Source organism: Cryptotermes secundus, unplaced genomic scaffold (genome assembly GCF_002891405.2).
Source record: "Cryptotermes secundus unplaced genomic scaffold, Csec_1.0 scaffold279, whole genome shotgun sequence".
NCBI classification, from domain to species: Eukaryota; Metazoa; Arthropoda; class Insecta; order Blattodea; family Kalotermitidae; genus Cryptotermes; species Cryptotermes secundus.
Window position 1 is genome coordinate 33,510 of NW_019726227.1, and position 27,190 is coordinate 60,699.

Here is a 27,190-nt window from a genome sequence, read left to right on the forward strand (position 1 = left end):
TTAGATGTAGACATTTGAATTTGAATTTGTATTTGTACGACGAGCCGGATGATGATTGAGTAATAGATATTTATTTACGCCGTTATCTTAGGCAGGTATTTTACACCCTGATGTTGAAGTTGTCTAAATATTTACTGGAGTGTCATGTTGTGTTTCCTTGTTTAACCGATACGAGAGTCTCTGTTAACATAGTTATGCATAATTGAATCAATTACAGTTCTTCATTATGCAACATCTTTTTTGCCTATTGGCCAACATTAGGATTTTACATATATTGTCGCGTAAATGTTATCTACATTGACCAGTGTCTGTAAGTGTATGTACGAGTATAATATAATTACTGGGTGAATTGTATTATGACGAACTGGTTTGTTAAAACTTAAAATGTAAGGTCCCCGAAAACTTCTTTTCAGGTTTTTTATCTTCGACATTTTACATAAAGTATAATGTATACAGCGTGGGGAGAGAGGTAAATCAAAATTTACTACTGTGACCAATTTGCAGTTTCATAGATATTACAGTCAGTTTTCTTATACAGTTTCTTTGATATGAAGTGTCTTCCAGTTTTCATTTGGTTATTCAGTCATCTTGTAGAGTATGAGTTACAGTTAATTTTATTTAATGTGATTTTTCCCCCATCATGATTATGTAGTGTGCTGTTTTATACATACATTCAGCCATTCATGTTTATTCATCCTATAGTTCAGATTAAAATAAGTGTATCATTGTATATAGTGGGCTTTAAAAGATTTGTGACAGCATATACTCTTGTAAGTCCTAATCACAAATTAGATTCTTTAAATATATCTGTTAGTTAGTACTGAATTATAAGTTAACATAAGTGGTAATAATGTCCACAAGGGGTAACGACTTATCAGGTAAATGTGGGGCCTGCAGAAGGAAGGTTAGCCAGGGGACAGGATGTGAGGACTGTGGCCTGTGGTTTCATTGGGAGTGCTCTGGCACCAATAGTGATTTGGCCATATTACCTTGGTACTGCAACTCCTGTGTGCAAGCCAAGGTAATAAAGAAACAAGAGGAGACTATCTTGAGTTTGAAAAGGGAGCTGGAACTTGCAAGAACTGAGATTGACCTCTTAAAAGGGGAATTAAATTTAGTAGATAATTGTCCTGAAGAATTTAGGACTGTGTCCAACTCCCGAAGAAAACTTAAAAAAGTTCCTTCTTCACTAGATGTTAAGTTAGCTTTAACCAATCGATTTGAACCTCTAGCTATGCTAGGGCCTCAGACTGATGGTGACGCTATAGATCAGCCTGTGTTAGAGGCTAAGCCTAAGCGTAAGATTCTAGTGCTGGGTAGCAGTCATGGTAGGGGTATCGGGCAGAGGCTACAGAAAGCAATGGGAGATGCATATGCTGTGACCAGCATATTCAAGCCCAATGCTGATCTGAGCAATGTCACTGGGGACATTGGAAAATTGTGCAAAGGTTTTAGTAAGGAAGATCAGGTAGTTATAGTTGGGGGGCCAGGTAACAGTTTGGAGAGAAACCTCAATTATCAAATTGAGAAAGATTTAAGTGACATTGCCCAGAAAACTAGTCACACCAATGTGAGGTTTGTTGGTCTTTTCTGGCGACATGACAAGCCATGGATTAACAGGTGTGTAAGGGAGATTAATCTTCGGCTTGAGCGTTCGCTTGTGGAGGTCGGCGCGGCCCACATTGATGCGATTGATGTCTCTTCAATATTGAGGAGCGAACATACTGTCCATGGTTTGCATCTTAATCCTCGAGGCAAGGACAAGCTGACGCGACTCATTGCAGAGAGCATTAAGGGCAGACACATTCCAGTTGTCATGGGTGTTCAGAATCATTTTTTAGGATAAAGAGTGCAAGTAAAGTTTATCAAGTAAAAGAAATTGCAAAAGAAACTAATCTTTCAGACAATAATGTTAGTGAACCAATAGAAATCGGAAAAGGTAATTGCAGTCTACTAAATTCAGTGAATAATAAAGTACTAAGAATATTCCATCAGAATATAAGAGGATTGAGAAACAAAACAAATGAACTAATAAGCTCCATGAATTCAAATCTTCCACACATACTGTGCCTTACTGAACATCACATGAAACAGCTGGAATTAGAACATCTTCACTTAGAAAATTATAATTTAGGTGCTAGATACTGTAGGAAAACACTGGAGAAAGGAGGAGTGAGTATTTTTGTACATGAAAACCTAAAATTTACTAAAATAAATTTAGAAGATTATTGCAAAGACCAGGATCTGGAAGCATGTGCTCTAAAGTTAGACTCTCCTTTTTCTAATATTTGTATACTGACTTTATATAGAGCCCCATCTGGAAACTTCAATCACTTTATAAATAGATTAGAAACCATCCTAAATGTACTGCATAGTTCAAAAGTTGAATTTATAATTTGTGGTGATATAAATATAAACTATCTCATCGACAGTAATAGGAAACTAAATTTAGACTCTTTGTTATCATCTTACAATCTCTCCAGTACTGTTAACTTTCCCACAAGAGTTCAAAATAATTCTAGTTCAGCGATAGATAATATATTCATTGATAACTCAAAATTAAGAGACTATACTGTAGGACCCTTTATAAATGGCTTATCCGATCATGATGCTCAACTCATAGAAATAAATAATATTGACCTTCAGCCCAGTAATCAACAATATCAAACAGTAAGGAAAATCAACAAGCATACGATGGCAGATTTTGTCACAAAATTAAGTAATGAATCATGGGACAATGTATTTGACAGCAATAATATTGATTCTAAATTTAATTGCTTTCTGAACACATACTTGAGGATCTTTTATTCAAGCTTTCCCTTAAAAATAGTCAAAAATGAAAATAAAAACAAATCCACCTGGATAACAATTGGAATAAAAACTTCATGTAAACACAAAAGACAACTATATTTGGCCAGTAGGGACAGTAATGATCCAAGACTAAAAAGTCACTACAAAATGTACTGTAAAATTTTGTCAAAAGTCATTAAAGAAGCCAAACAGAATAACTATAACAGCCAAATTCTAAAATCAAACAATAAAATTAAAACCACCTGGGATATTGTGAAAGTTGAATCAGGAAAGAAATCTGTTAATGAAGACGTACAAAGTTTGAATATTGAAGGGAAGTCCACTAACAATCCACAAGCTATCGCAAGTGCATTTAATGAATATTTCCTTTCATTAGCTGAGAAAACATATTCCAATAACAACAATACTAATAATAATAATAATAATAATAATAATAATAATAATAATAATAATAATCCAATATACTATCTGTCTCGTGCCTTTAACAATTCATTTCCAAATATCAATCTCAAATTCTCAACAAGGAAGGAAATTGAAAACATTATTAAATCCCTTAAGCCCAAAAATTCACATGGATATGATGAAATCTCTACCAAATTACTTAAAGCAAGCTCTGTTTACATCAGTTCACCCTTGAATCATCTATGTAATAAATCTTTATCATCAGGTACTTTTCCTCAACGCTTAAAATACGCTATAATGAAACCACTTTTTAAAAAAGGAGAGAGAAAATGCATCTCTAATTACAGACCAATATCCATATTGACTTCATTCTCAAAAGTCTTTGAAAAAGTTATGTATAATAGACTACTTGAACACTTAAATTCTAACAACATATTAGTCAAAGAGCAATTTGGATTTAGGAAAGACCTAACAACAGAAAAAGCAACCTATGAACTAACTAACGATATTTTAAGTGCTCTCAATGACAGATTAATTGTGGGAGGGATTTTCTGTGATCTAGCAAAAGCTTTCGATTGTGTTAATCATGATATCTTACTATCGAAATTAAATTTCTATGGAATAACTGGCAAAGCTAATGAATGGATCAAATCATACCTCAAAAACAGGTATCAAAGAGTTGAAATAAATAATAAAAACTCCAGTCATAATGCATTTTCAAACTGGGGAATTATAAAGCACGGTGTTCCACAAGGATCAATTTTAGGTCCCTTACTTTTTCTTCTCTACATAAATGATCTATCTAAAACCATCAACAATAAATCTAAACCAATTCTATATGCAGATGACACTAGTATAATATTTAAGAACTCTAAATTTGAAAACTTTAAAAATGACATAAATATTGTATTTGAAGCCTTAAACAGATGGTTCGAAGCCAATTTACTCTCATTAAATTTTGATAAAACCCATTACATATCATTCACAACTAAAAACAACCACCAAATTGATCTGGACATCAGTTATGCCAACAAATTAATCTGTAAAGTACTTGATACAAAATTCCTTGGAATACATGTAGACAGTACACTGTCTTGGAAAATACATATTGAACAAATTATACCTAAATTAAATGCAGCTTGCTATGCGATGAGATCAATTAAGCCTTTTATGTCACAGGAAACATTGAAGATGGTTTACCATGCCTACTTTCATTCTATTATGAACTATGGATTAATATTTTGGGGGAACTCTTCACATAGTGTAATAATTTTTAAAATACAAAAGAATATAATTAGAATCATTACAGGATGTAGAAGTAGAGATTCATGTAGAGAATTATTTAAGAAATTAAAAATTCTACCTCTTCAATCGCAATACATATTATCGCTTCTCTTATTTGTTGTTTACAACAAAGATAAATTCAAATTAAATTCTGATGTCTATAACATGAATACTAGACAAAAATATAACTTCCACCTACCCTCATCAACTTTATCAGTATATCAAAAAGGAGTCTACTTTACTGGCATAAAAGTGTTCAACAATCTGCCACAAAGTATTAAAAACTTGGGCAATGATACTAAAAAGTTTAAATCAGAGTTAAAGAATTATCTACATGCTCATTCCTTCTACTCTTTAGATGAATACTTCAATGTAAATAGAGAATGATGTAAAATTAAGTTATATTAATTTTTAAGCTAAAATTGCATGTACTTATGTATGTAACCTTTTGACTTGTTCTGTATCCAAAGGTACTAACCTGCTTAGGATTTATAGAATGTAAATACCTTCAATTCAATTACATTGATGTAGGACATGTCACATGATATAAATTATAAAATTAGCAAAAATACAACAAATTCTTAAGCAATAAACTAACAAAATATGTAATGACTGTTAACAGTTAGCATGTATCATTATCCAGTATTTAAGAATTTACCATTCATATGGTCTTCAGTTGAGTAGTAACACCCATTAATGAGTAAATTCTTCAGTTCCCTTATAAACTGGTTTTTATTTCCAAGTTGTTTTATATTATTATGTAATTTATTATAAAAGATACAACCAGCAACTGAAGGTTTACTATTATAAAGTTCTAAGTTATGCACCCATTTATGGTAATCATTGCTATTTCTTGTATTGTGTGTGTACTTGTTTATTTACCCTGCAGTTACACTTATTAGTTACATAAAAGATGGCTTGTTGTATGTACAACAAATATACTGTTAAAATCTTAAGATGTTTAAAACTATCTCTGCACGATTCTAAAGGCTTTAGCCCTGCAGTGTACTGTACTGCTCTTTTTTTTTTTTTTAGAATAATAATAAAAGTGCCTTAGCACTGTGTCCCCATACTACAATTCCATATGTTAGAAAGGGATAGATCAAACCATAATATAACATTCTTCTACCCTTTAGGTCGAGTATTTTAGCAAGTCTATTTATTATAAATAAGTTGCGGCTAATTCGACTGCAGCTTATATCAATATAAACATCCCAGCTCAAGGTACTGTCAATTACTACCCCCCGAAAGTTTTACTTTTAACATTCTCTATTTCCATATTCTTGATTAAAATTTTATATTTATGGTCCTGCCTACATTGCTTTGTCTGAAAAAAGATGCAGTGCTTTTTGGTTGGGTTTATGAATAAATCATCATCTCAAAGTATTTCTCCACAACTCCAATATTAATTGAAGTTATATATTGGAGTTCATTTACATCTTGTCCCATATTCAGTATTGAAGTGTTGTCTGCATACATTATAGATCTACCTTGTGTTAGGCGAGGAAAGGACCGATCCCTGAGGGACTCCACATTTAATTGGAAGGCTACTCGATAAATATTCCTTCATTTCGTTGATTTCCATATGTGCTACTTTCACCTGTTGTGTTCTATTTGCTAGATAGGATTTAATTAACGTATGTGGAATACCGAGAACACCATATTTATATAATTTATCCATAAGAATGTTATGTTAAATACAATCAAATGCTTTTGATAAGTCTAATGATATACAATTGCATTTTATTTTATCATTCAAGTTATCTATTATAATTTCAATAACTGTAGCAAAAGCGTCATTAGTGGAATGTTTTTTCTAAAACCAAACTGAAATGTATTTAGTATATTATGTTTATCTAGGAAGCCTGTTAATTGATTAACTATTACTTTTTCCAAAACCCTAGAGAACATAGGAACAAGTGTGATTAGGCAATAATTACTTGCATCTTCCTTAGTCCCCCCTTATAGATAGGGGAAACGACCGATTTTTTTAATATAGATGGAAAAATGCCATCTCTAATTGATGCATTAACCAGTTCTATGTATGTATGTATGAAAGGTTGGGCCTGCTCGGCCCTTGCACTTAGAACTCAGTGGTCCATTGTGCTTCCCTTTTTTTAATTATTCCCTCAGCAACCCCACGCTTCGGATGAAGTGCAGGATTTTGGATGTGGGGGCGTCGAAATAGTCACTTGGTTCCATAAATGCATTAACCAATTCTAAAAGCTGTTTGGAAATATAAGGTGTACTTTTTTTAGCAAGTCAGGTGAGATATCATCAAGTCCTGCTGACTTATTATTCGCCACTCTGGATTATTTTAATCAAATCGGCCTCTGTTATTTCAAGCAAAACAAATGAGTCTTTTAAGCTAACATTATTATTAACAGTTTGTGGATGGATTAAATTTTTATCAACTATAAGATTATTAACAATTTATCCAAAGGTTTTATTAAATATATTACAAGTTCTACTTGGGCTTGAAACTATTTGTTTTCCATCTAATAAGTACATATTTCTAGTAAGTATATTATTTAGAGAATCTCTTTCATGATTTACAAATTTCCACATTGCTTTTGGAATGTTTATTGATCTATTTATAATATTCTGAATATAATTTGCTTTTGCAGTTAGTATGATTGTATTGAATTTTTTGTTATATTCTTTATAAATGTTTTTATGTTCCTGAGATTTGCATTGTATATAAAGATCATACAAATTTCTTAATTTTGTTCTGGCTATGACAACATCCTTATTTATCCAAGTAGCCTTATTTACCCATGCACTGTTTCGTCTTACCTTTGGGCAGGCTATATTAAAATAGTAGTTAAAAATGCTATAAAAGGAGTTCCATTTGTTCTCTATATCATTTTCACTAAACACCTCAGTCCGAGTTTCAGTTTGTATAAAAGAACAAAAGCAGGTTATATTGTCATCCGATAAATCCCTAACCTCTTTATAACAACTTATTTGTAGTGGTGTGGTCATATTAATAGTTATACAGTGTGCATAATGATCCAAAAGTAGGCTATTTATTAGTATAATAGCAATTAGCAGCTATATTAGTCATGATTTGATCTATAATTGTTGCTGTACTCTCAGTTACTCGAGTACGAATATTTATTGTCATAGTCATGTTATAAGCATTAATGGTATCTAATATAGTAATCGCTTGTGACCACATCCATTTTCCTGGGTATTTATATTTAAGTCTCCAACAAGAATGATATATCGATCTATCTGAACAAGCTGCTCCAATACATCTATTAGTAGGTTAAAAAATTAATATATTCCACCACTTTGTGATCTATATAATGCAATAATTATAAGTTTTATCTTGTCACATGTTATTTCTATACCGGTAACAACAAGAGTTTTTTCTATACATTTTCCTGTAACCCAATTCAAGGGTTTGCTTTGCTCCATGTTACTGGTACTGTAAATAGCTATTCCTCCACCTTTATATATTTTCCTACAAAAATATGAGACTAGAGTATAACCTAACATACACTGAGGGATTTCATCCTCTTTGAGACCATGTTCAGAAATAACTAATATATCAAGGGTAGTACTTTGGAGAAATTCAGTAAATAGTTCAGTTTTGTTACAAAGATATTGAGCATTTTGATGTATTATAATACATAATACATAATTGAAAATAATTATTTTCAAAGTATGCATTGGTTTGACTTCCCCAATTGGGAATGACTGGAACCCTAGGGATCCAGTCTTCATTGTTAGTTTCCCTGATTTAGATCACCTAGAACTATTACATTTAGTTGGTTCCTTTTATTATTACCTATTATTTTACTTATTTCGTGAGTAATATATTCTTTACCTAGTCTGTTGCTCTGTCTTTCCCAGATTTTCTCATTGCTTTGGTTTGTGATGTGGTGTAAGTATTGTTGGTTATGAACCTAGGTATTCGAGAAGAAGTTTGTGTAGAACAAAACACATCATTTTAAATTTTAAAAAACCAACTTAGTTGCTATAATCTACAATTTACCCAGTAACTACATCTTTCAATAGACTAAAATTAGTAGACATTGGCCAATGTAGATAACAGATACAGATATATATACAGGTGGCAATTATGTAAAATATCCTTATAATGTCCAACAGGCTGAAACAAGCTGCATGGCAAAGAGCCATATATATATGTCTTCAAAAACCAATTTCTAACCTCTCATGCTTTCAGAAAAGCGCATATTATGCTGGGATCAAAATTTTTAATAACCTGCCATCTGATCTCAAAGGTCTTATGAATGAAAAGGCACGATTTAAAATAGCACTGGAACGATACTTAAATACACATTCATTCTACTCTGTTGATGAATACCCACTGTTTAGAAAATAACTTATGTACCTATCTTTAAATAGCCTTATGTGTATTCACTGTGTGTTCTTGGTTTCTCTTGTGTAAGAACGCCATTGGGACTGTACATATGTTTTGTATTTATATGACATATTCCACATCCTACAGTCATTTTGACTAACTTTGGATCCATGGAATGCAATGCAATGTTATGTTATCAATTTATTACTGTAGTATTGAAATATAATATTTGTGATGATGGAACCTTTCATATCTGTTGAACTTATTTCTTTGGTTGGTCACTATTTTATGGGTTGTAATGACATGTAGTGTGTTACAAGTTAAGTGATGTTTCAAAGGAACATGCTTCCTCCATCTTCAAGGTCAGTGAGTAAACCAAACAAGAAGCCAGCCTCAAGCAGGTGGCAAGTTGAGCTGATTTTTTGCCTTGCTTACTCTTTGACCTTGAAGGTGGAGAGAGAGCAGTTTCCTGCAGCGTCACATGCTACAAGACAGGAATGGCTTTGTAGTTTGGGGTCCTTGATTCAAATTTCTACTGTGCTCTGTGGTTCTTCTACTCGTATTTAGGCTAATGCTTTGAAATAATGCAGAATAATTCTCTTATGTCCCATTCCAGACTGCATAAGTCTCACAGTTTATAAATAAATTAATAATAACATGCTCATTTTGTTAAAGATGTACTGCAGTGTGGACAGTGACGTGATTGATGTGTGGTGTGTTTAGCCAGGCAGGTTGTGCACCTCTGAGAACTGGGGGGTAATGTCAGTTTTAAGATTCTGAGTATATACCTGAAGGGGCTGAGCCAGGACAACCAGTGTATGGTAGAATCTGAAACCCAGGATCTCCTGAATAGGAAGAGAAGCCGTAACTACTGAACTTGGAGGTCTGGTCACAGCACACTGAGTGCATGCAGTTATGTACTTGGTTGGCTAAGCTGACATGTCACATAAAACTGCATTACATTTTCTGATTCTTTTATCGGACGTTTGCCTGTCATTTCAGCAGGCAGTGGGATGCTGGCAGCTTATATTCGTGTGATGAGTCGGTGATGTGATAGCATGAGGCTTGTCAAGCTGGCTGCTCCAAGGGTCCCATTGCTTTCTTTTTGTTCAGTGTGATCCTCGCTGTGACCAGTATTCCCGCACAAGAAAAGTACTGCTTCAGTGACCCCCATTTCAGATGCAGACATATTTATGCAGGAATAGTGTTGTGGTTTGATAACTGATGATGGGTCATGGTACAGTAATGCATCTCTTTGTGTTGCAGGATGAACCACTGGCTGGCTGGAAGGCAGGTGAGAGAACGGTTGGAGGCTCTTTTTGAACAAATTCACATAAAGCATCAGGCTGTCACACAGTACTGCTGTTAAATGTACAGTCTGTGTAGTCTCCAGACTGTTATACATCTATTTATTACAAAAGCAATTTATTTTTTTTTTTGGCACAATTTCAATCTTTCAGATCACATATCAAAATTATTCTCTCCAACCATACATTCATTCCTGTTCATGAATCGTCCTGAGAATGACTCGAACTATATTGCTGCTAAATGTATATTATCATGAAACTTTTCATTGGAGATATTTGCTTAGATTTATGTACATTTTTCAGTTTTGGTTAAAGTCTAACAAAAATATGAGGCAGTTTATATGAAAACCAAATTAATTTCTGCACCTGTCTCGAACATAAATTGTTAAATATTTGTCTGAGTGAAACATGTTCTAGGCAGACATGGATAGAAACAAAACAAATTTTGGGCCTAGTACACTTTTTTTATGAGACTTGGGCTTTTAAAGGTAATTAAATAAGAACTGTTATGCTATGCATATGTTTCCAAACATACGTATTCAAGAATCAGCCATAGTCCTCTGAATACACATCAAGCAATGACAGTTTTCTGAACACATGAAGATTACCAGAGTTTCTTCCTGGTAGCAAATAAGTGAAGCTTCCTTCCACCTGAATTTATCAGTCTGCATACATATAAATATATATATTTAATTACAACATAATTTTATATGATCTCCTGTTATTTCAATCTCACCTAATTTTTAATTTGTTTTTGTTATGACCTTTTTGGAATGGTTATAATTTTGAGATATTTGTATGCCAGACTTGAAGCTGATGTAAATCATTAGATTTCCCCCCACCCTTTTACCCATGCACTTCTACCACCCTCGTCCTTCCATGGCAAATATTATTATTAGAAGGGACCTCATTGGTCCAGTCTACTTACAGAAAAATGGCATTACATTTGGCAGGTTGTGGACCTCTCTGCTGAGGAGCTGGACAAGCTGTGGTCAGTCATGCGTAGCAACTTCACAGTTCATCTGAACACTGTGCTCTGTGGAGCAGAATCGGCACCTGACCAGGAAAGGGATGTAGATTTGTCTTTGGAAGAGACTTCAAAAGAATCAATGGAGGTGTGTACGAGAAGTATTTGTTCTGTGTTAACTTCAACTTCAGTTTTCTCCAGATGTATCGGAAATGGTTCAGCACATTCAGAAGTCAAACTTACATCTCTTTAATGTCTGAAGGTTTTTTATTTGAGACGATTTTCCAGTATGGCATATGCTGTTACTGAGCTCTGTCATCAGCAGGGGGCACTTGGATAGTGTGCACTGCTCTCTCGTCCCATGTAGCTTTTGATTGATTTAAGTTTGTTTGCACAGGAATTTTTCCACACTCTTCTGTCTCTTGCAAAACAGTGCATTGACACCCCTGAGCCTCACGTTTCCAAAGAGCTTGTCCACATTGCATTGGCACTGGGAGACATCCTGCTCAACAAAAACACTCCGCAGCAGGTAAGGACAGTTTCCCCATGGTGGACCTTGTAATACTGAACAGCGGGCATCCTGTTTCATTCTCAGTAGTTCATATGAAAACCAGTTCACTTCATTAGTTCATTTTTTATTTCCTCCTTTAGATTAAAACACATTGATATAGGACATGCCTGTCTATATTATTATCAAAACGCATTAATGATTGTGGTATAAAATGTCTCTTGTTAACAACACTGCTCCAAAGTGGGCTACCTCAAGACTTTTACCCACTAGAATAGTTTGCTCAGTCTGAGGAATTTGACCAGAAACTGTCCTGTCCGTGATTATAAAGACAGCGGTTCATACAGAAAATTGTTAACATTATCCATTCCCTACGTTTCATGTGTTTTTGTAAGAGAAAACTGCAAAGTCATTAAATGACCGCTGCTGGAACTGTGTCTAGGACTTTGTTTTGAATGGCATCAATATGAAAGACTGCATGAAGTGACCACAGTGCTGCTCAAGAGTAATTCAAACTTTAACTGAATTTTAGCATGAAGAGTTACCCGAAACCTGCAACTCTCTGTACTGTTTATGCCTATGGCATAGCCATGAAGCAGGCTGCACATTCTCTACAGATCATTCAAAACTGTACAGTTGTTTGATGTTGAATAAATGAACGTACAGTGTGGAGCAATTGCCAGAACTTGCATTCACTTCAGAGCTGTCCTTTACATGAATTATGAGCTCACATGCAGTGTAAGGAAGTGTTTCGAACACAAGTTATGTATTTTTTTTTTGTAGATTAGAAGATGCACTTAGATTTTTGGCAGAATTTTTAACGGAAAAGTGGGTTTCATGCTCCAAATGCATATAAATATATTTTTGGAAGCCTTGTACAGAGGGGCTACTAAAGGGACAGTGATATGGGGAATACTATTAAACTGAAGATTAGGAAAGTAGGTTATAAGGTGTTCGAGCTGTGTTGAAACAGGTTAGCACAGGGTCTGCCATGTTGCAGGTTCAGCAGGAGACAGCAGATTTTCTGGTACTGTGGTGCAAGAAGGGCCTGGCGTCAGTGCACTTGCTGTGCGTGAAGACATTCCACTATCTGCTTGCATCCTCACTGCACAAAGGGATTCTTGTGAGTATTACATTCCAAATATGTGATGCAGCATTTTATAGTTTTCACTGCTTCCTTGCAAGTCTTTAACTCAGAGGATCAGAGTTTTTCTTGAGAAAATAGAAGTCTCTAATCTCTCCAAGAAATTCTATGCCTGTTTTGTGTTTTCACTCCGTTAATAACATCATTAATATATAAGATTTGAGGCTTTCACGGCGGTGACTATGAAGAACGCAGTCTTCTGGGATTTGGCACCGTGTATATGTGGTGTTAACCGACGTTTCGGAGGAACGTATCGCCCCCATCTTCAGGGTTGAAGAAGTATAAGTAAATCTGCAAGCGATAACTCCGTGAGACACGGTCAAGCAGACTAAAGAACATACCGTTGAGCAGAGAGGGAAGGGGATGAACTGCAAGTAAACAAGTGAAAGCAGTGGTGTGGGAGGGGTGGGGGAAGGGAGCCGGGACAAGCGTGATTTTGTGTAGGGGAGAGTGTAGCAGGGTTAAATGGCTGGGCTTTAACTGTGAGCTGAGGGTGGGGGGTTGTTATGTTGGTTGGTCATGGCCTTGTGGCTTCCTGGATCTGGCGTCATATCCCGGTGGGTGGTTTTTAAGAGAACAGATAAGGGGTTTCCAAGACTTGCTGAGACGAAACCCATCCTCTCTGTTCATACGCAGAAAACTGCGTTCTTCATCATTAATACAGATCAGATTCTGATGAGTCCAGTTCAGTTCTATCCCTCACAGATTTCTTGGGCCTTGCTAATGGTCAAGTTTAAAGCAGATTAAAAGCATAGACAGTTGTGAACAGGAAATGCATCAGATGGGTGATTACATCACAGCCTTTACTGTATGTTTCATTTAAATGAATTTTATTAGCCTAATTAGTTTTGTTGCTCTATGAAATGTAGTGAGATTCTTTTACATTAAGTTATGGGCTTTCTTGAAGTTTATAAATAGCTGGTGTACTGTCCCATTTAACTCCCACACTTTCTCCACTATCGAGACAATGCAGTACTCTTCCAAGTGATTCTGTCTGTGTATGGAGTTGGTTTTGGATAACATGTTCGTGTGCATTAACTCATTGGCTTCATCTCAGAACAGTTTCATGCGATGCTTAAAGTGGATTGGGAACAATTCTGTCCTCTTGTACTGATTTGTCCAGGAATAAACCCAGTCACACTGTGTTCTGCTGTATCTAGAAGCTTCAGTCCTTATGGGTTAAGTTATTTTTATTTGTTTTTCTTGAGATAACTTGCCATCTTGTCTTAGCTCTGTCATGAAATTGATGTTCATACACAATGGTTCCATTTGATATGTTCTTTTGGTGAAGTATGTAAAATTAGAAGGTATCTGTCCATCTTTTCATCTGCATGTTTAATGTCTGACACTGCTTGGTGGATTTTAATGAAATTTGATATTGGGGGTTCTGTATGAAAGTTGTCAGCAAAATTTATTTTTGCTTTATGCTAGTTGAAACCTTTACCTTATAAGAAACAGTAACTGGACTTAATAAAATGGCTCAGGTGTTAATGTTCACATAGTGTTGATTACTTTTTTACAGTCTGATGTGAAACATAATGTTCTATAGAGTTTATTAAAAATTATTCAATTTAAAAGTTTATCACTACATGTTTCTACCAATGTGGTCATCAGGTGTTAAAATTATTGGGCGAGGAAACTGCTGTCTTCTGTTGTTGCTTGTGTTGTTAATATATTCTAAGGCCCTTCAGTGCGCATATGTGTTTGAGTTGGTGGATTGTATTCTCTCCTGTATTGTGTTGTGTGTCTTGTTTTTGAATGCATTTGAATCTTGTAGAACATAATATTGCACATGAGACTGTAAATATTCATCGACACTGAGTGAAAAGTTCCACAGGATGCTACAATGTGATACAATGTTCATAGATGTCTGATGTGAAACGGCTGTGGAATTTTCACCAGAACCTGTTAAATGCAGATTATCAGAGTGAGGCATTCAGGTGCTTGGTGCCGCTGTTGCTGAGAATGGTGCAGAATGAGCCAATGTTGAGTGTAAAAGAGGGACGCTGCTTGGTGGCATCCTTCCTCTGTCTGAATGAGGACCTTGTTAAGGTGAGTTAATGAGGCTGAAGAATGAGACCGAAGCCGAAGATGTCTGTGATCAGTCCCCTGAAATTGTGCTTGACATGGACAGTAACACTGACCTGTATGTACTACACAGTATGAGCACCTCATCAGTTATGGATATTTACAATTTTTCTGCCTGTTGAGACCTCTTTTGCTTTCTTTCACAAACTTCTTTGTCTGCATATTCCATCTGTTCTGTTACTCCTGAAAGTTGTCATCATGTCTTCTTCAGTATTACATTGTTAAAAGATTGACTCTCCTGAAATATGGTTTGATGGGATTCATCAGATGCTGCCATGGACATCTCATTTTGTGTGTCGAGTCTGAAGGTCTCACAGCAGCGACGATGAAGAGTTCTGTGATACACTGTTGGTGGTTAACATTCACTGGACTGCACAGTGTTATAACCTGGAATATAGAAGAACCCTTTATCTCATGCAGTATGTTTTTTAATTTGTAATCATTTTGCTGGTCACCTTTTGTCATTCATGGAATGAGCAAATTTATTGTGATTTATGGTGCGGTCTTCAAACACTGGTCCCTGCCGCCCTGGCATGAGTAAAGTGAGTGGCCTGGTTGTGATGGTGCCATCGCACTATGCCAGCAGGGCCACTGTGCTTCTCACAAGCCTAAGAGACACCTATATTGTAAAGAGATGTGTGCTTTTTTTAACGTTGGTTGAGTTTAACTGCTGTAAATAAAAAATTAAGAAATTCAAAGGAAATGTTTTGAATCTGATTGAACTTTACATTCACTTATCCTGTGCTGCATTGTATTCAGTCATGAAACATGCTGTTTGTATGTGAAATACTGTGTGACCCTGCATAGTGCTGAATGTTTGTTGTAGGAGTTCCACCGACAGATCAAGGTGGCACTGCCGAGCTGCAGGAAGGAAGTAGCCTCTGCTTATGGTGAGATCTACAGCCTGGCTATCAAGACAGCCAATCCCAACATGAAGGTGGTACGTGCAACCGTTAGCTACAGGTATTCTCTGCAGCAGCTTGTACTGATTGTTGAAGAAATGTGCTTTGTGTGGCAGGTGGTAGCGGAGGTGTGTCTGAAGGATGTGATTTTGCACGTGCTGCAAGTGCGACGCAGCGGCCTGCAGATGGGGAGAATGGGGAAGCAGCTGATGCACGTGTTACGAGTCATACATTCTAACAGAAGATGTGTTGCTGTGACCAAGATGCTGATTCATGCATATGAGCCAATCATATGGCGGTTTGTGTCGGTAACTTACACATTCATATGTTCTACAAAAAGTTCATGGAAGAACTAAACACCAAATTTCCTTTGATAGACATGCATTACATTCAGAGTGATGCAGCCAACAATTATTCTATTGTTACATGCGTATTCTTTGCTGCAAGAACTTTTTTAGCAAGCTGTTGCCTAGCAACGATAGGAGAGAAATACACATACAGACAGAGCAAGATGATTACATAAGCCTGCTTTTAAAAAGGTAAATTTGTCCTTGTGCGTACCTAAATTAAACACTAAACAATGAAGGCATATGGGGGAATGGATGTATAGATCCATATTTTCTTGACCTTGGCACTATTTGGAGGTGAGTGGCCAACTTCACGCCCTGACCACTTTACTCCTGGGGAAAGAGCCCCTGATACTCATTGGCTAGGAGGCTGGGTGGGCCTCAGAGCCGGTCTGGACAACATGGAGAAGAGAAAATTCTTGACCTTACCGGGACACGAACTCTGACACCTCGGTTGTCCAACCAATAGCCAGTTGCTTTACCGACTGTGCTATCCAGGTTTCCCATAAGCCTGCTTTTATTTTTCAATTAAAAAGAAAGAGGAAAAGGATGATAAAAATATTTGTACTAGCCTGTGCATACACCTCATTATAAAGGCTGTTGTCTAGCAATGGCAGTAGCGTGTTTACCACTGTTACGTAGCAATGGCCATCTCCGTTGTCTTTTTGATGTTACACTAAGTGTTCTCTATTTGATCCAACCCGATGTGTTAGGTAGGTGTTCAAAACAGACAGTATTCAGTCTGACGAGGTCCACTGCTCTGCTCAGAGCACCTACACTGAAAGGCCGAACCCTCCTTTTGTTGAAGAGGAGACCCTGTTGCCTAGCAGATCAGTTCTGGGGCCTGCCCAGCCTCCAATAAAGTGGTTACTAGAGACTTATTCCCAAGCTCTGAAGAAACCAAAGCATACAACTGATAGCTCAGCTCTGTCTAGTCTCCACAAGGATTGTGTTCTGCACAGTGTGATGTGATCTGTATTCTGTGCTTTAGAGCTGCAACAACATCCACCGCTCCAATGCTGCTGAGGTTCTGTTCGACGTGTATCCACTGGAGCACCCTGGTGGCTGCAGCATGAAGAATGTGAACCTCGTGGAGTTGCAGCATGCCACAATGAACAGACTGCTGGTGGACACCTGCCATGTTGTGCGCATTATTGCCATCAGGGTGTGTATTAGTGTCAAAATCAGACAAGGGCGTTGTTTACACAGAGGCAAACCTCATGTGGATCCTTCACCTTTGTTCTATCACTTCACCCAGTCTCTAAAACATGGTTTTAAATAAAAACAGGGCAATGGATAATGTCCAGAAACAAAATAATTATATTTAATTTCAATTTTCTGCTTCCACTGGATCACTAGAACATGAGAGTATTATCATGGCTTGTGTTTATTTGTTTGTTTGCTTACACTTTGAATTTCAGGTGTCAGTTGCAGACAATACTGTTCATGTGATCACAATTATTGTATTTCCGTTAAGTGCATTTTTCTGATTTCTTTGAAAGTAAAGTAATTTGTTACACATACTGCTGTTGGGATTCCTTATTATTATTATATTTTTTCTTTGGAGGGGGTGGGTTTCCCCATGCACTGCAACCATTTGTTGATCTATTGTGCGTCCCCCTTTAATTTCTAACTAGTCGCCATGCCCGTCCAGTACTGGTACTCGCTATTATTCCCATTCTGCCAGCGAGGTCGGCCCTCTCTGGCAGTGGCACCTGATACTTCCCCATCTGCTCAGAGGTCTCCTAGAGACATGAGGATCTTTTATGGGCAGTAAATCTATGACACGGGACACATGGCTTAAAGTCCCTCCCGGAGGACTTGTTCCCTGAATTTTTCTGCCCTTAAAAATTCCACAACCTCCGCTGGGTTTGAACCCGCGTACCTTGAGTCATGAGGTGGGAACGTTACCCTAGACTACAGAGGCCGCGTTGGGATTCCTTTATCATGTTTTCTGCTATTTTATAAATGGCAGAATGGAAACTCAACTAATGTTTCTTTGGAGAGCAGTGCATTTGAACATGAAACTGAGGAAGTTGTGAGGTTTTTGACTGGGGATCACTGGAATTGAATGTTGAGTGGGGGTAAACTTAAATCGAGAAACATTAAACTGGGGGTTTCACTGTACTAAAGCTCTGGTAAACCAAGGCTTCGCAGCTCTGCGCTTGTGGGCAAGCATCCTTTAGAATCCCTGGACACTAGAAATGGCCTTTAGCACCTGTGACTGACTGACTGACTGCTTTATCATGAAAACTTGAGAGATAAGGAAACACACCACAGCTGAGATAGCCAGTTCATCCTTGAGCTTGTTAAGAAGGCTTTGTGCAATGTGGAGTGAGGTCAGATGACTGTGTATGGTGGGTTACAGTGAATATGGGAGGAAGTGGAAGTCTGCATCAAGGCACTGTGATGACATTTACCTGTGCTCTGACCAAGGCTTGAACCATGTATATCACAGATACAAGTCAGGTACCTATAAACATCAGGCACATTTCTCTCTGCAGGGTATATGTCAAATTTTGTGTGAGTTCTGGTCTGGCATCCCTGTGCGATGGCGTCACAAGTGGATGTGTGTGCTGCTCCAGGACCTGTCAGCTGACGGTTCAAGTGTTCAAGTGCGTTGCAGCATATATCGATCATTGTCAAAATTGTTGAAGAACCCAAAAGCTGCAGATTACCTGGGAACAGCACTACCAGCTTTGTACCAGCAGATACATGACAACCACGCATGTGTTCGCCTGTCATTTGTGACGCTGCTTCTGCACATCAAGCAGACAGGATTGCTACAGTATCAGAAGGTGGTTCCTGTTGATCACCTTATTGCCAGGTTAAAGGTAATGTGCACAAATTATCAGAACAGTCTTATTCAATATACAAGTTAAGCATGACTGGTCTATTCCGAAGTGTGGCTCACCATTTCAAAGAAATGTTTATTACATTAATTAAGCATCCCAGCAAGCCCTGCAAGTTCTGTCTGTGAATAGGAGACAACACATTCTCAGGAATTGAATGCTTACCTCGATTATAAGAGATGGCTGCAAACTTTCTTCACGGTCAATGTAACTGTACACAGCTGCTGTTCCATTGTTTATTGCTATGAGGGAGTAAAGTGAAATTAGGCATGCTGTTGTGTACAAGAAAATGAATGTTCCAACTGCACAAAAGATGAGGCATTTGTTGAACAGCTGAGCAGCAATCAGCTTTACTTATAATTTAAGAACATGGCTGTGACACTGTATAGTCCTGGAGGCGGATGCTGGTGTTTTGGAGGAATGCACTGCCTTCATCTTGAGGGTGAGACGGAGCATACGTGTTCCTCCAGAACACTGGCATCTGCCTACCTCGCTGCATGATGTCACATGATGAAGACAAACTGAAAAATAACTGCCATGGAAACCTAAAATCTTGTGTTGTACTTCCCTGAGGGTTAATTGTGTGACTGAATTTGACCAGGGGTCAGGGAGTTGCTTTGGTCTGGCAGAGATAAAGGCGAATGTGTAGTTTCTGTTGGGGCTATACTGTGGCACAACATATCTGATAGTCTTAGAACAAAATGCTGACGGAATGTGTGAATCCAAGAGAGACAGATTAAAGGCAAGTGGAGAAAATTGAATGTAACAGTCTAGAAATTTTATTCCTATTAGAGTGCTTAAATTAAGAAGATTGCAAAGGGCTGGACATATAGCATTCTTTTTGGTAAAGTGAATCGCGTACAAAACATTGGCCTGATAATTTCATCGTGAGATGGAGAGGCAGAATAATACAAAATTGGACAGTGAGGAAATGTGGACTGAGCCGATGACGTTCAGCATCTGTAGTCCACTTGGGTATTGTGGCCATGAAGTTGTGATTCAACAGTGAAACCAGGAGGGTGACATCTTGTGCAGGTAGAGGATCAACGCATTGGACGGCAACTGGTGTCACTCATGTTCAGCAACTTGCTTGTCCCAAAGCAGTCAATGGATGAACGTGTGAAGCGCATTGTAAAGCTAGCTAACAGCAGTGTAACAGCAACAAGGAACTTCTTCCTATACTCAAAGCACGTTTTGGAGTTTGCTGATGCGGTGGAGCTGATGCGGGGTTTGCTGCTGCACCTGGAGAACACTCATTCAGGTGACGTATGCTGCATGTTACACGCCTCTCTCTGCAGTGCGGTGCAGTGCTGAAATGTTGTGTATGTGTTGAAGGAATTTATAGTTGATCAATAAATAAGTAGCCTGTCATTCATACAGAGGTGTCCCAGAATAATGTTGCAACATTGACATTCCATTTTTTTGAATTGGGTGTTAATGGCCAACATTCTGAATATCTCCAACAAGAATATCTGTGATTAATGCAGTATAAATGAAAGCATAAAAGACATTTGGTAACACTATTCTGGGACATCCTTTGTGTTGGTGTTCTGCCTCTGCACTGTTAGAGCTAGAGCTCCAGCTTGATGTCTTAAAGATGAACACTTCTCTTGTCCGATGTACAGAGTGTGCTGGCGTACCTCACCTGCACCGCAGTGCTCATGTGGTGGGTGGCCTCTTGGATGTGGTCAGCATTTTGTGGTCTCTTCACACAACAGTACTGAACAGTACTGCCAACAAGGGACAGCTAATGCAGCTGTACCAACTGGTGAAGGCATGCTTGCCAACTCTGCTAAGGTGCTACAGGGTCAGTAGTTGGGATCAGTCCTAGGACTCTATATGTACTGGTGTGCCTATGGTGTCAAACTTTGGGATTTAAACAAATTAATTTCTTTCAGTGAAGTTCACTGTATTCAAATTAATCTCCTGATTGAACACCGATTCCACTTGCTGAAGCAGACCAGGGTATTTGGTCTCTGATTTGCATTTTTATGGTCTTTGGAATTTCCTGAAACCTATGTTTCTTTACAGTCTGCTGCCATGTAAACACGATATTGTTGTGATGCAGTGTCCACAAACCCAGCTCTATATCTTCATCACTGTGCAAGATCTTGGCTGTCACAAATGGAAACCCATAAGCATTGTATTCAAAATTGATCACACCTGTCTTGCAGTAACAGTAGAGAAAACTCCCAGTGGTTCAGTGGTTCAGTGCAAGATCTTGGCTGTCACAAATGGAAACCCATAAGCATTGTATTCAAAATTGATCACACCTGTCTTGCAGTAACAGTAGAGAAAACTCCCAGTGGTTCATTATTTTTCGCCATGAAACAGAAACTGAAAGAGATAAGTGACAGCCATGTAATTTTACATTCTAGAAAACAAAACAAAAAAAAAAATTAACAGAGGTCTACATATTTTTTTAAGGTCTGTTGTTGTGTATCATTTCAGGCTCCTAAATTTAATGAAAATATCACTGCTTCATTTACATATTTTGCACATCCACCATATTGTTATTACTGATTGTAATTACTTATAGAAATGATGTACAGGTGGACTTCAGCGGGGTAATGTTCAGAGCAAGTTTAATGAAAATTGGTCAGCTGGTTTCAAAGCTGGATGAAGCACACACACACAAACACACAGCATCATTGTCTCATAAGTCTACTTTTCCCTTTAAGGAAAGAAAGTGTATTAAAATGATGAGCAGAATATGGAACTCCTTATTTAAAGCAAAAACGTGTCTGCTCCCCAAAGCTCTGAAACTTTGTGTCATGGTCTCCTGCTGTGAACAGAATGGCTGCAGCTGTTTGACAACTGAAGCTCTGTGTGCGTGTGTGGAGGAACATGTTTCTGAACCAGAGATTTTTGAAATTTGTGGCTACTTTCAAGTGAGGGAATCAGCCTTTCTTCCTAGAAAATGCCAATGCTATTAAACTGTTTTATGATTCAGGCACTGGTGACAGGGTGGACAGCCATCTCTAGTGCACATTGGAGCAATATTAAGCCCTAATTTGCCAGTGTATGGTGCTGTCAGTGCAGTATTTAAGTTGCAGTACATGTTACTTTATTAAAATGAGTAACCTGTGTCTTGAATGTGGTGTGTGCTGTAGTATTGTATTTCAAGAGTAAATGCAAATTCTTGAATTTGAACATCTGATGTTACAGGAATGTAATGGAGTGGTCCTTGGGTCAGTACTCTTCCTAGGCAGTTTGGTACCAGCTCAAGTTCTCAAAGAGTGCACAGCCTCAAGTTTCTGCATATCACGGCTCAGGAACTTAGTGCTAGAGGGAAATGTTGAGGAGGCTTCCCTGATGTGGGTCTCACCCCTCTGCAGCTGGGGTCATGGTGCTGAGGTGCTTGAACTAGCAATGGAGTGGCTTGAAGAGGCCCTGGGAACAGTACAGGTTGTGTGTAGTCAGCCACTGATCTTGTGCTAGAGCTACTGAATTTCACTCAGAGTTGCTGTGTTTTTGGACTTTGTCCATCATCTGGTATTCCAAAACACAACGTTTTGGAAATTGGATCTGTTTCCATCTTCTGATGAGGGGGAGACACCTACTCCGTTGGCTCATTTAGAAAGAGCTAACCTTGGTCCTACCAGTTGATGGACCAAATCCAGAGCCCCAGTAAATCTCTTATACACCATCTTCAGAATCCTTTAAAATCTACTACTGAATTTGGTTTGTGCTGCATTTGGGTGGTTTCTGGCTCATAAGAACAATTACCATATTTAAGGTAATTTGATTTTTTCAGTTCTTCCTGAGCCAGTATTTCAAAGTACTGGGCTTGGCCAGCGTCATCCAGTGGTTATGTAAGGAAAGCAATTGACGCCGTTGTTCACCGCGAGTTGAAAGATGTACACATATGTTTTGATGTACTTTTTCATATCTCATTGGCCTTGATATTATTCACTACAAATAACAACTTGACTGCAAAGCCAATCACAGTGCATGACTAACTTCCTGGTTATCCCTGAAAAGCTGATAGGACAGCTTGCAGCACGTGAACATTTATTATCAAACTCATAAAAGCTTGAAGAAAGCAGTCTTCTGGGATTTGGCGCCGTGTATATGTGGTGTTAACCGACGTTTCGGAGGAACGTATCGCCCCCATCTTCAGGGTTGAAGAAAAAGTATAGNAGCTTGCCACTGGCCCTGATTCTGAGCCATGTGAATCTAATTTCCATCTTCACATCTTCAGTATTACTCTGCAGTGTGCGCCTGGTTGTCCCACGTGACCTCTTCCCTTGAGGTCTCCTCATGCAGTGGCCCCCTGGGTCATGATGTCCTGCAGTCTGGTCGGTCGGAACCAAATGTTTTGGAGGAATATACTGCATTGATAAAGAATCTTTATACCAAAGAAGTGATGATGCTAACCATGTCAGTTCTTGACATTCTGTGTGGGAAGTTTAAAACTCCTCAGAGTGTAGACTTTACTGAATTTTGAGCATGAAGGAAAATGACAAAATTTCTCTGTGGAATTTCAAATACAACAGCAGGAAACAACGTTTGTTGTTGCCATGGGAGGGAGCACAAATGGATAGAGCCTACTCAGATGTAGATTGTGACCTTTATGCAGATGATGGGTTTGGGAGGTGTCTGTTGTAAGACACCGATGCTCTGTTTTGTGTTTCAGACTGAGCAGCTAGGATTGAGGAGAGTCCGATTCTGCAGTCGGTCAGAACCTCTGTTGGCTTTGCATATGCTGGACGCAGTGTTTTGCCACCCAACAAACATGTTGTCTGTGATGACAAAGAACAGAGATCTTGTGCTTGAGCTGTGGTTGTATCTTGACAGAATTAAGGTGAGAGGGGACTGTACATGTAATGTGAAATGAGTGATTGGCTATCACTGTGTTCTGAAAGTTGATACAGTTTGAAAAGTCCTTTGTTTCTAAGTGCAACAGAATTTGTGACATGCATGAGAACTTTAATTAGGATAGTTAGTGCCTGTGTTAAGATTCATACTAGGAAAGTTTGTTAAGATCTCTGATGTTCCTTCTTCCCAGTGGGGTGAGACTGCAAGCTATTATATCAGTCCTTAAAGCAAGGGTATGGAAGGAGTTGCATGGACAGTCTGAGGAAAAGCAAAATATACTTGCCAAGATAATTAACTACTTGATGTGCCCTTAGATTGCTGAAACTAGAAAATGAATTCAAGTGCCATTGCACTTAGAAGTGTAAGGAAGGAACACAACATTCATCTGTGTCAAGATTAAGAACAGATGGAGGTTGCCTCCTTGCCTTCACGGAATTGTGCATGGACACTTTTGTATAAATCAGATCTTTTGTTCTGTAGGCTGTTTGAAGGCCTGCAGGCTACTCTACTATTGGTCCTGCCCTCTGACTGTTTGTTTCAGCTTGCTATTGAGAGACGCATGGTGGGACCTTTGACCTCTCCACTTTTGTCTGATGAGTTTCTGTGCCTCTGTTTCCTCCGCTATGCGAAACTCATTGTTCTTCTTGGAGAATATCCAGGCAAGACATTCAGCTCTTGTGAGACTTTACTGCAGTTGCTGGGGTGGGCTGAACGGTATGTCTTGTCACTGAACTGAGGTTTCTAGTACTTCAGTAGCATGGTTCAGTCTTGTAAGTCACTTCAACATCATGAAATTTCTATTTCCTTTCGAGGTCTTGGGCTGAAATATTTTCCTGAATGCCCAATTTAAGACACAGTTGCCTCTGTATTTGCACCCCTACTAAATGGGGTTGTTTATTTTTCTTTGAAAAGATAGAAGGCTGGGTCATGTTCATGAATAAAGAAAATGTTTTTTTTTGGGGGGTGGGGGTTGTCATGTTATAGTGTGACAGTGATTGATGTGTAACTTATTCCTTAGTGATTTGAAAAGAAGACACAATACCACTTTTGAATATTAATAGTAGTAGTAATAACAACAATAGTAATAATAATAACAACAATAATAATAATAAAAGAACCTCTTGAATCTCATTTTCCTTTCTTCTTACTAGGCGTTTTGAAGCATACACTTGCTGTGTTTCAGTGTTCTGATGCCCCACATTCCAGGGACCCTGCCTGCTGAAGTGCCTCTTGCAGCAAAATTGCTGAATTATCTGACTCAAGTGGCAGCCACAGCCATCATGACCGGGCAGACAGATGACACATTGCATGTCCGGCTGGCTGAATACACCCACAAGTTGCTGAGTACAGGTACAACTTGTATGTTATGTGACAAAGAATGAAGTGGTTGTGGCCTATTTGAAGACACTATTCCAGCAGCTCCATAGAGGAAATGAGCTTATAGTTTAGAATGTGAAATGCTGGTTGGAAAGGGATGCATCTGGATATTGGAACATACATGAGACGATAATGTTACAGCGGGCTGCAAAGGCACTGTCCGATGAATGGTTTCAGCTGTACATGGCATCTTCTGGGCAATTCTTATAGTTTCATGCTATTAAAGAAATGTCTGCGAACTGTGTTAGTAATTGTGACTGACTTTTGCAGGATGTGCGCTGATGTTTGTGCACGGTGTTGTGTGTGTGACACACTGGTTAGTAGAATACTGCTGGGTGTACTGTGGGCATGCCGATGAAGTGAACCTGCTGCTTCCTGCTATCCCACGTATGCTGCTTGATGTGCTGCTGGTCTTCATGGATGGACACTACAGCCAGGAGACCTTGGCACTGTACGCTGAGGTAGGAACAGGCGCTGCCTCATGCTCCATTGAGCATCTCAGTACAGAGTGACAGCAGCACTCAACAGTTCACACAATGGAGAATGTTCAGTTAATATTTGTTAATCTTATTATCTTCACGGTAACCAATGCAAGGCAAGTTAGAAAATGTATTCACAGTACAACAGATCTGGCACACTGACTCTTATTGTCTGTAGAAAGCACAAAATTTCTGTTTGCTTAATTAACATAGAAACTGGAATGTGAAGGGAAAATATATTAGGCATAAAATGTGTTTCACTTTTCCACACAACTTTTGTCTGAAACATTCTTTCAGGAATATTTTTGGAACCTTTTGTTGTAAACATAGCAAAAAGAGTCTGCAAACATTTGTTATACTGAGGTTGTGCTCTGTTTGCCATGCCAACAGAGCATGGGTGCTGTACGAGCTGCTCTGAGCGAGGTGCTTGTTGTGACTCTGCAGTATCATGGGGGCATATCGAAGATGGTGCTCGACATGGTGAACGGCTGTGCAGATGCTGTGGTTGGCATCACAATGAATCACATTGTGGAGGTACAGATGGCAGCCTTATTAAATCTGTCATAAAGGCAGGATAATTTGTTTGTTATTTCTACTAAACTGTAACAAGCACAGAGAAGTGTTTTTACATAGACATCAAAAATAAAAGGGCTTTCTGTGTTAAGACTTGGTGGATTCGTTGCATTTTCTGCTGCCAGGTGGAGATACTGAAGCCTGTGAAGATGGTGCATGACTTGCCATATGTAGCAGCACAACTACTGAGTGTTTTCCAACAGCAAAATGTGTTGTGCACCTTGTTTCTGTGTTTGATGGCAAAGCGGATACGTACACATTATGTTCAGGTACATGGTGGATACTGTGTCGTGACAATAATTCCTGATGTCAGATGAAAGTACCACTGAACACATTCCATACTAATGTTGCTGGTGTGTGTTCCCACAGGACCCATTGCTGGTGGTTTCCACAATCTCCGTGCTCCATGCTGCGGTGTACAACTCGGGTAAAATGTCCATTCGTGACCTGAGGTTGGCAGCACGTGCAGCTGCATCAGCTTTGGAGACTGTGAGGTTAGTAAAATGTGTTTAAGAGGAGCCAGGCCAGTTCCATACACAATACTTTAAGATGAAACATTACTGTAAGTGTTCCACATAGCTCAGAACAGGAGACACAAAACTGACAGGAATTTTGGTTGCAGACCAGTTCAAAATGGCCACTAGGTTGACCAAGAAGGAGATGGAAGGATAATATTAAGAATGTCATGAAAATAAATAGGTTGTGAGGGTGTCAATTGGCTCAGTCAAGTTCTGTCAGTAGTTATCAGTTCAATCTGACAATAATTCACAGTTTGTGGTAATCTTCATGCATACAGAATGAAATAGAATTTGTACACGAGCTCTCACCAGTGCGATCCCTTGTCAAGAAAAAAGTAAAAAATGTTAAACATCATGTCTTGAGACACCCAGTTTTCGTGATATGTACGTCACCATCAAATGCAGTAACATACTTCTAAGCAGCATTGTCACAACGAAATGTAGTGCACTGTTAGGTGTACTCAAGATGCATAATGC

The 27,190-nt window shown here is 38.4% G+C and overlaps 1 protein-coding gene across 2 annotated transcripts in view; it reads left to right on the top strand.

Moving 5' to 3' along the window:
- The first annotated feature begins 12 nt into the window (after positions 1-12).
- The window catches only part of LOC111863988 (condensin-2 complex subunit G2), a 30,282-nt gene continuing 3,104 nt past the window's right edge, over positions 13-27,190 (top strand). Inside the window, exons 1-20 of one of the 2 annotated variants that reach the window (XM_023850865.1) lie at positions 13-91; positions 10,097-10,124; positions 11,091-11,252; positions 11,502-11,633; positions 12,613-12,735; positions 14,623-14,808; positions 15,671-15,784; positions 15,863-16,054; positions 17,085-17,258; positions 18,598-18,927; positions 19,981-20,206; positions 20,571-20,752; positions 22,114-22,353; positions 23,585-23,752; positions 24,308-24,480; positions 24,950-25,116; positions 25,414-25,604; positions 26,013-26,156; positions 26,321-26,464; positions 26,565-26,689. In XM_023850865.1, coding sequence (XP_023706633.1) covers positions 10,098-10,124; positions 11,091-11,252; positions 11,502-11,633; positions 12,613-12,735; positions 14,623-14,808; positions 15,671-15,784; positions 15,863-16,054; positions 17,085-17,258; positions 18,598-18,927; positions 19,981-20,206; positions 20,571-20,752; positions 22,114-22,353; positions 23,585-23,752; positions 24,308-24,480; positions 24,950-25,116; positions 25,414-25,604; positions 26,013-26,156; positions 26,321-26,464; positions 26,565-26,689 — 3,200 coding nt within the window. In that variant the 5' untranslated portion in view covers positions 13-91; position 10,097. Of the gene's footprint in view, positions 96-10,096; positions 10,125-11,090; positions 11,253-11,501; positions 11,634-12,612; positions 12,736-14,622; positions 14,809-15,670; positions 15,785-15,862; positions 16,055-17,084; positions 17,259-18,597; positions 18,928-19,980; positions 20,207-20,570; positions 20,753-22,113; positions 22,354-23,584; positions 23,753-24,307; positions 24,481-24,949; positions 25,117-25,413; positions 25,605-26,012; positions 26,157-26,320; positions 26,465-26,564; positions 26,690-27,190 lie in introns of both variants that reach the window. The other variant, XM_023850866.2, reaches the window with a different exon arrangement.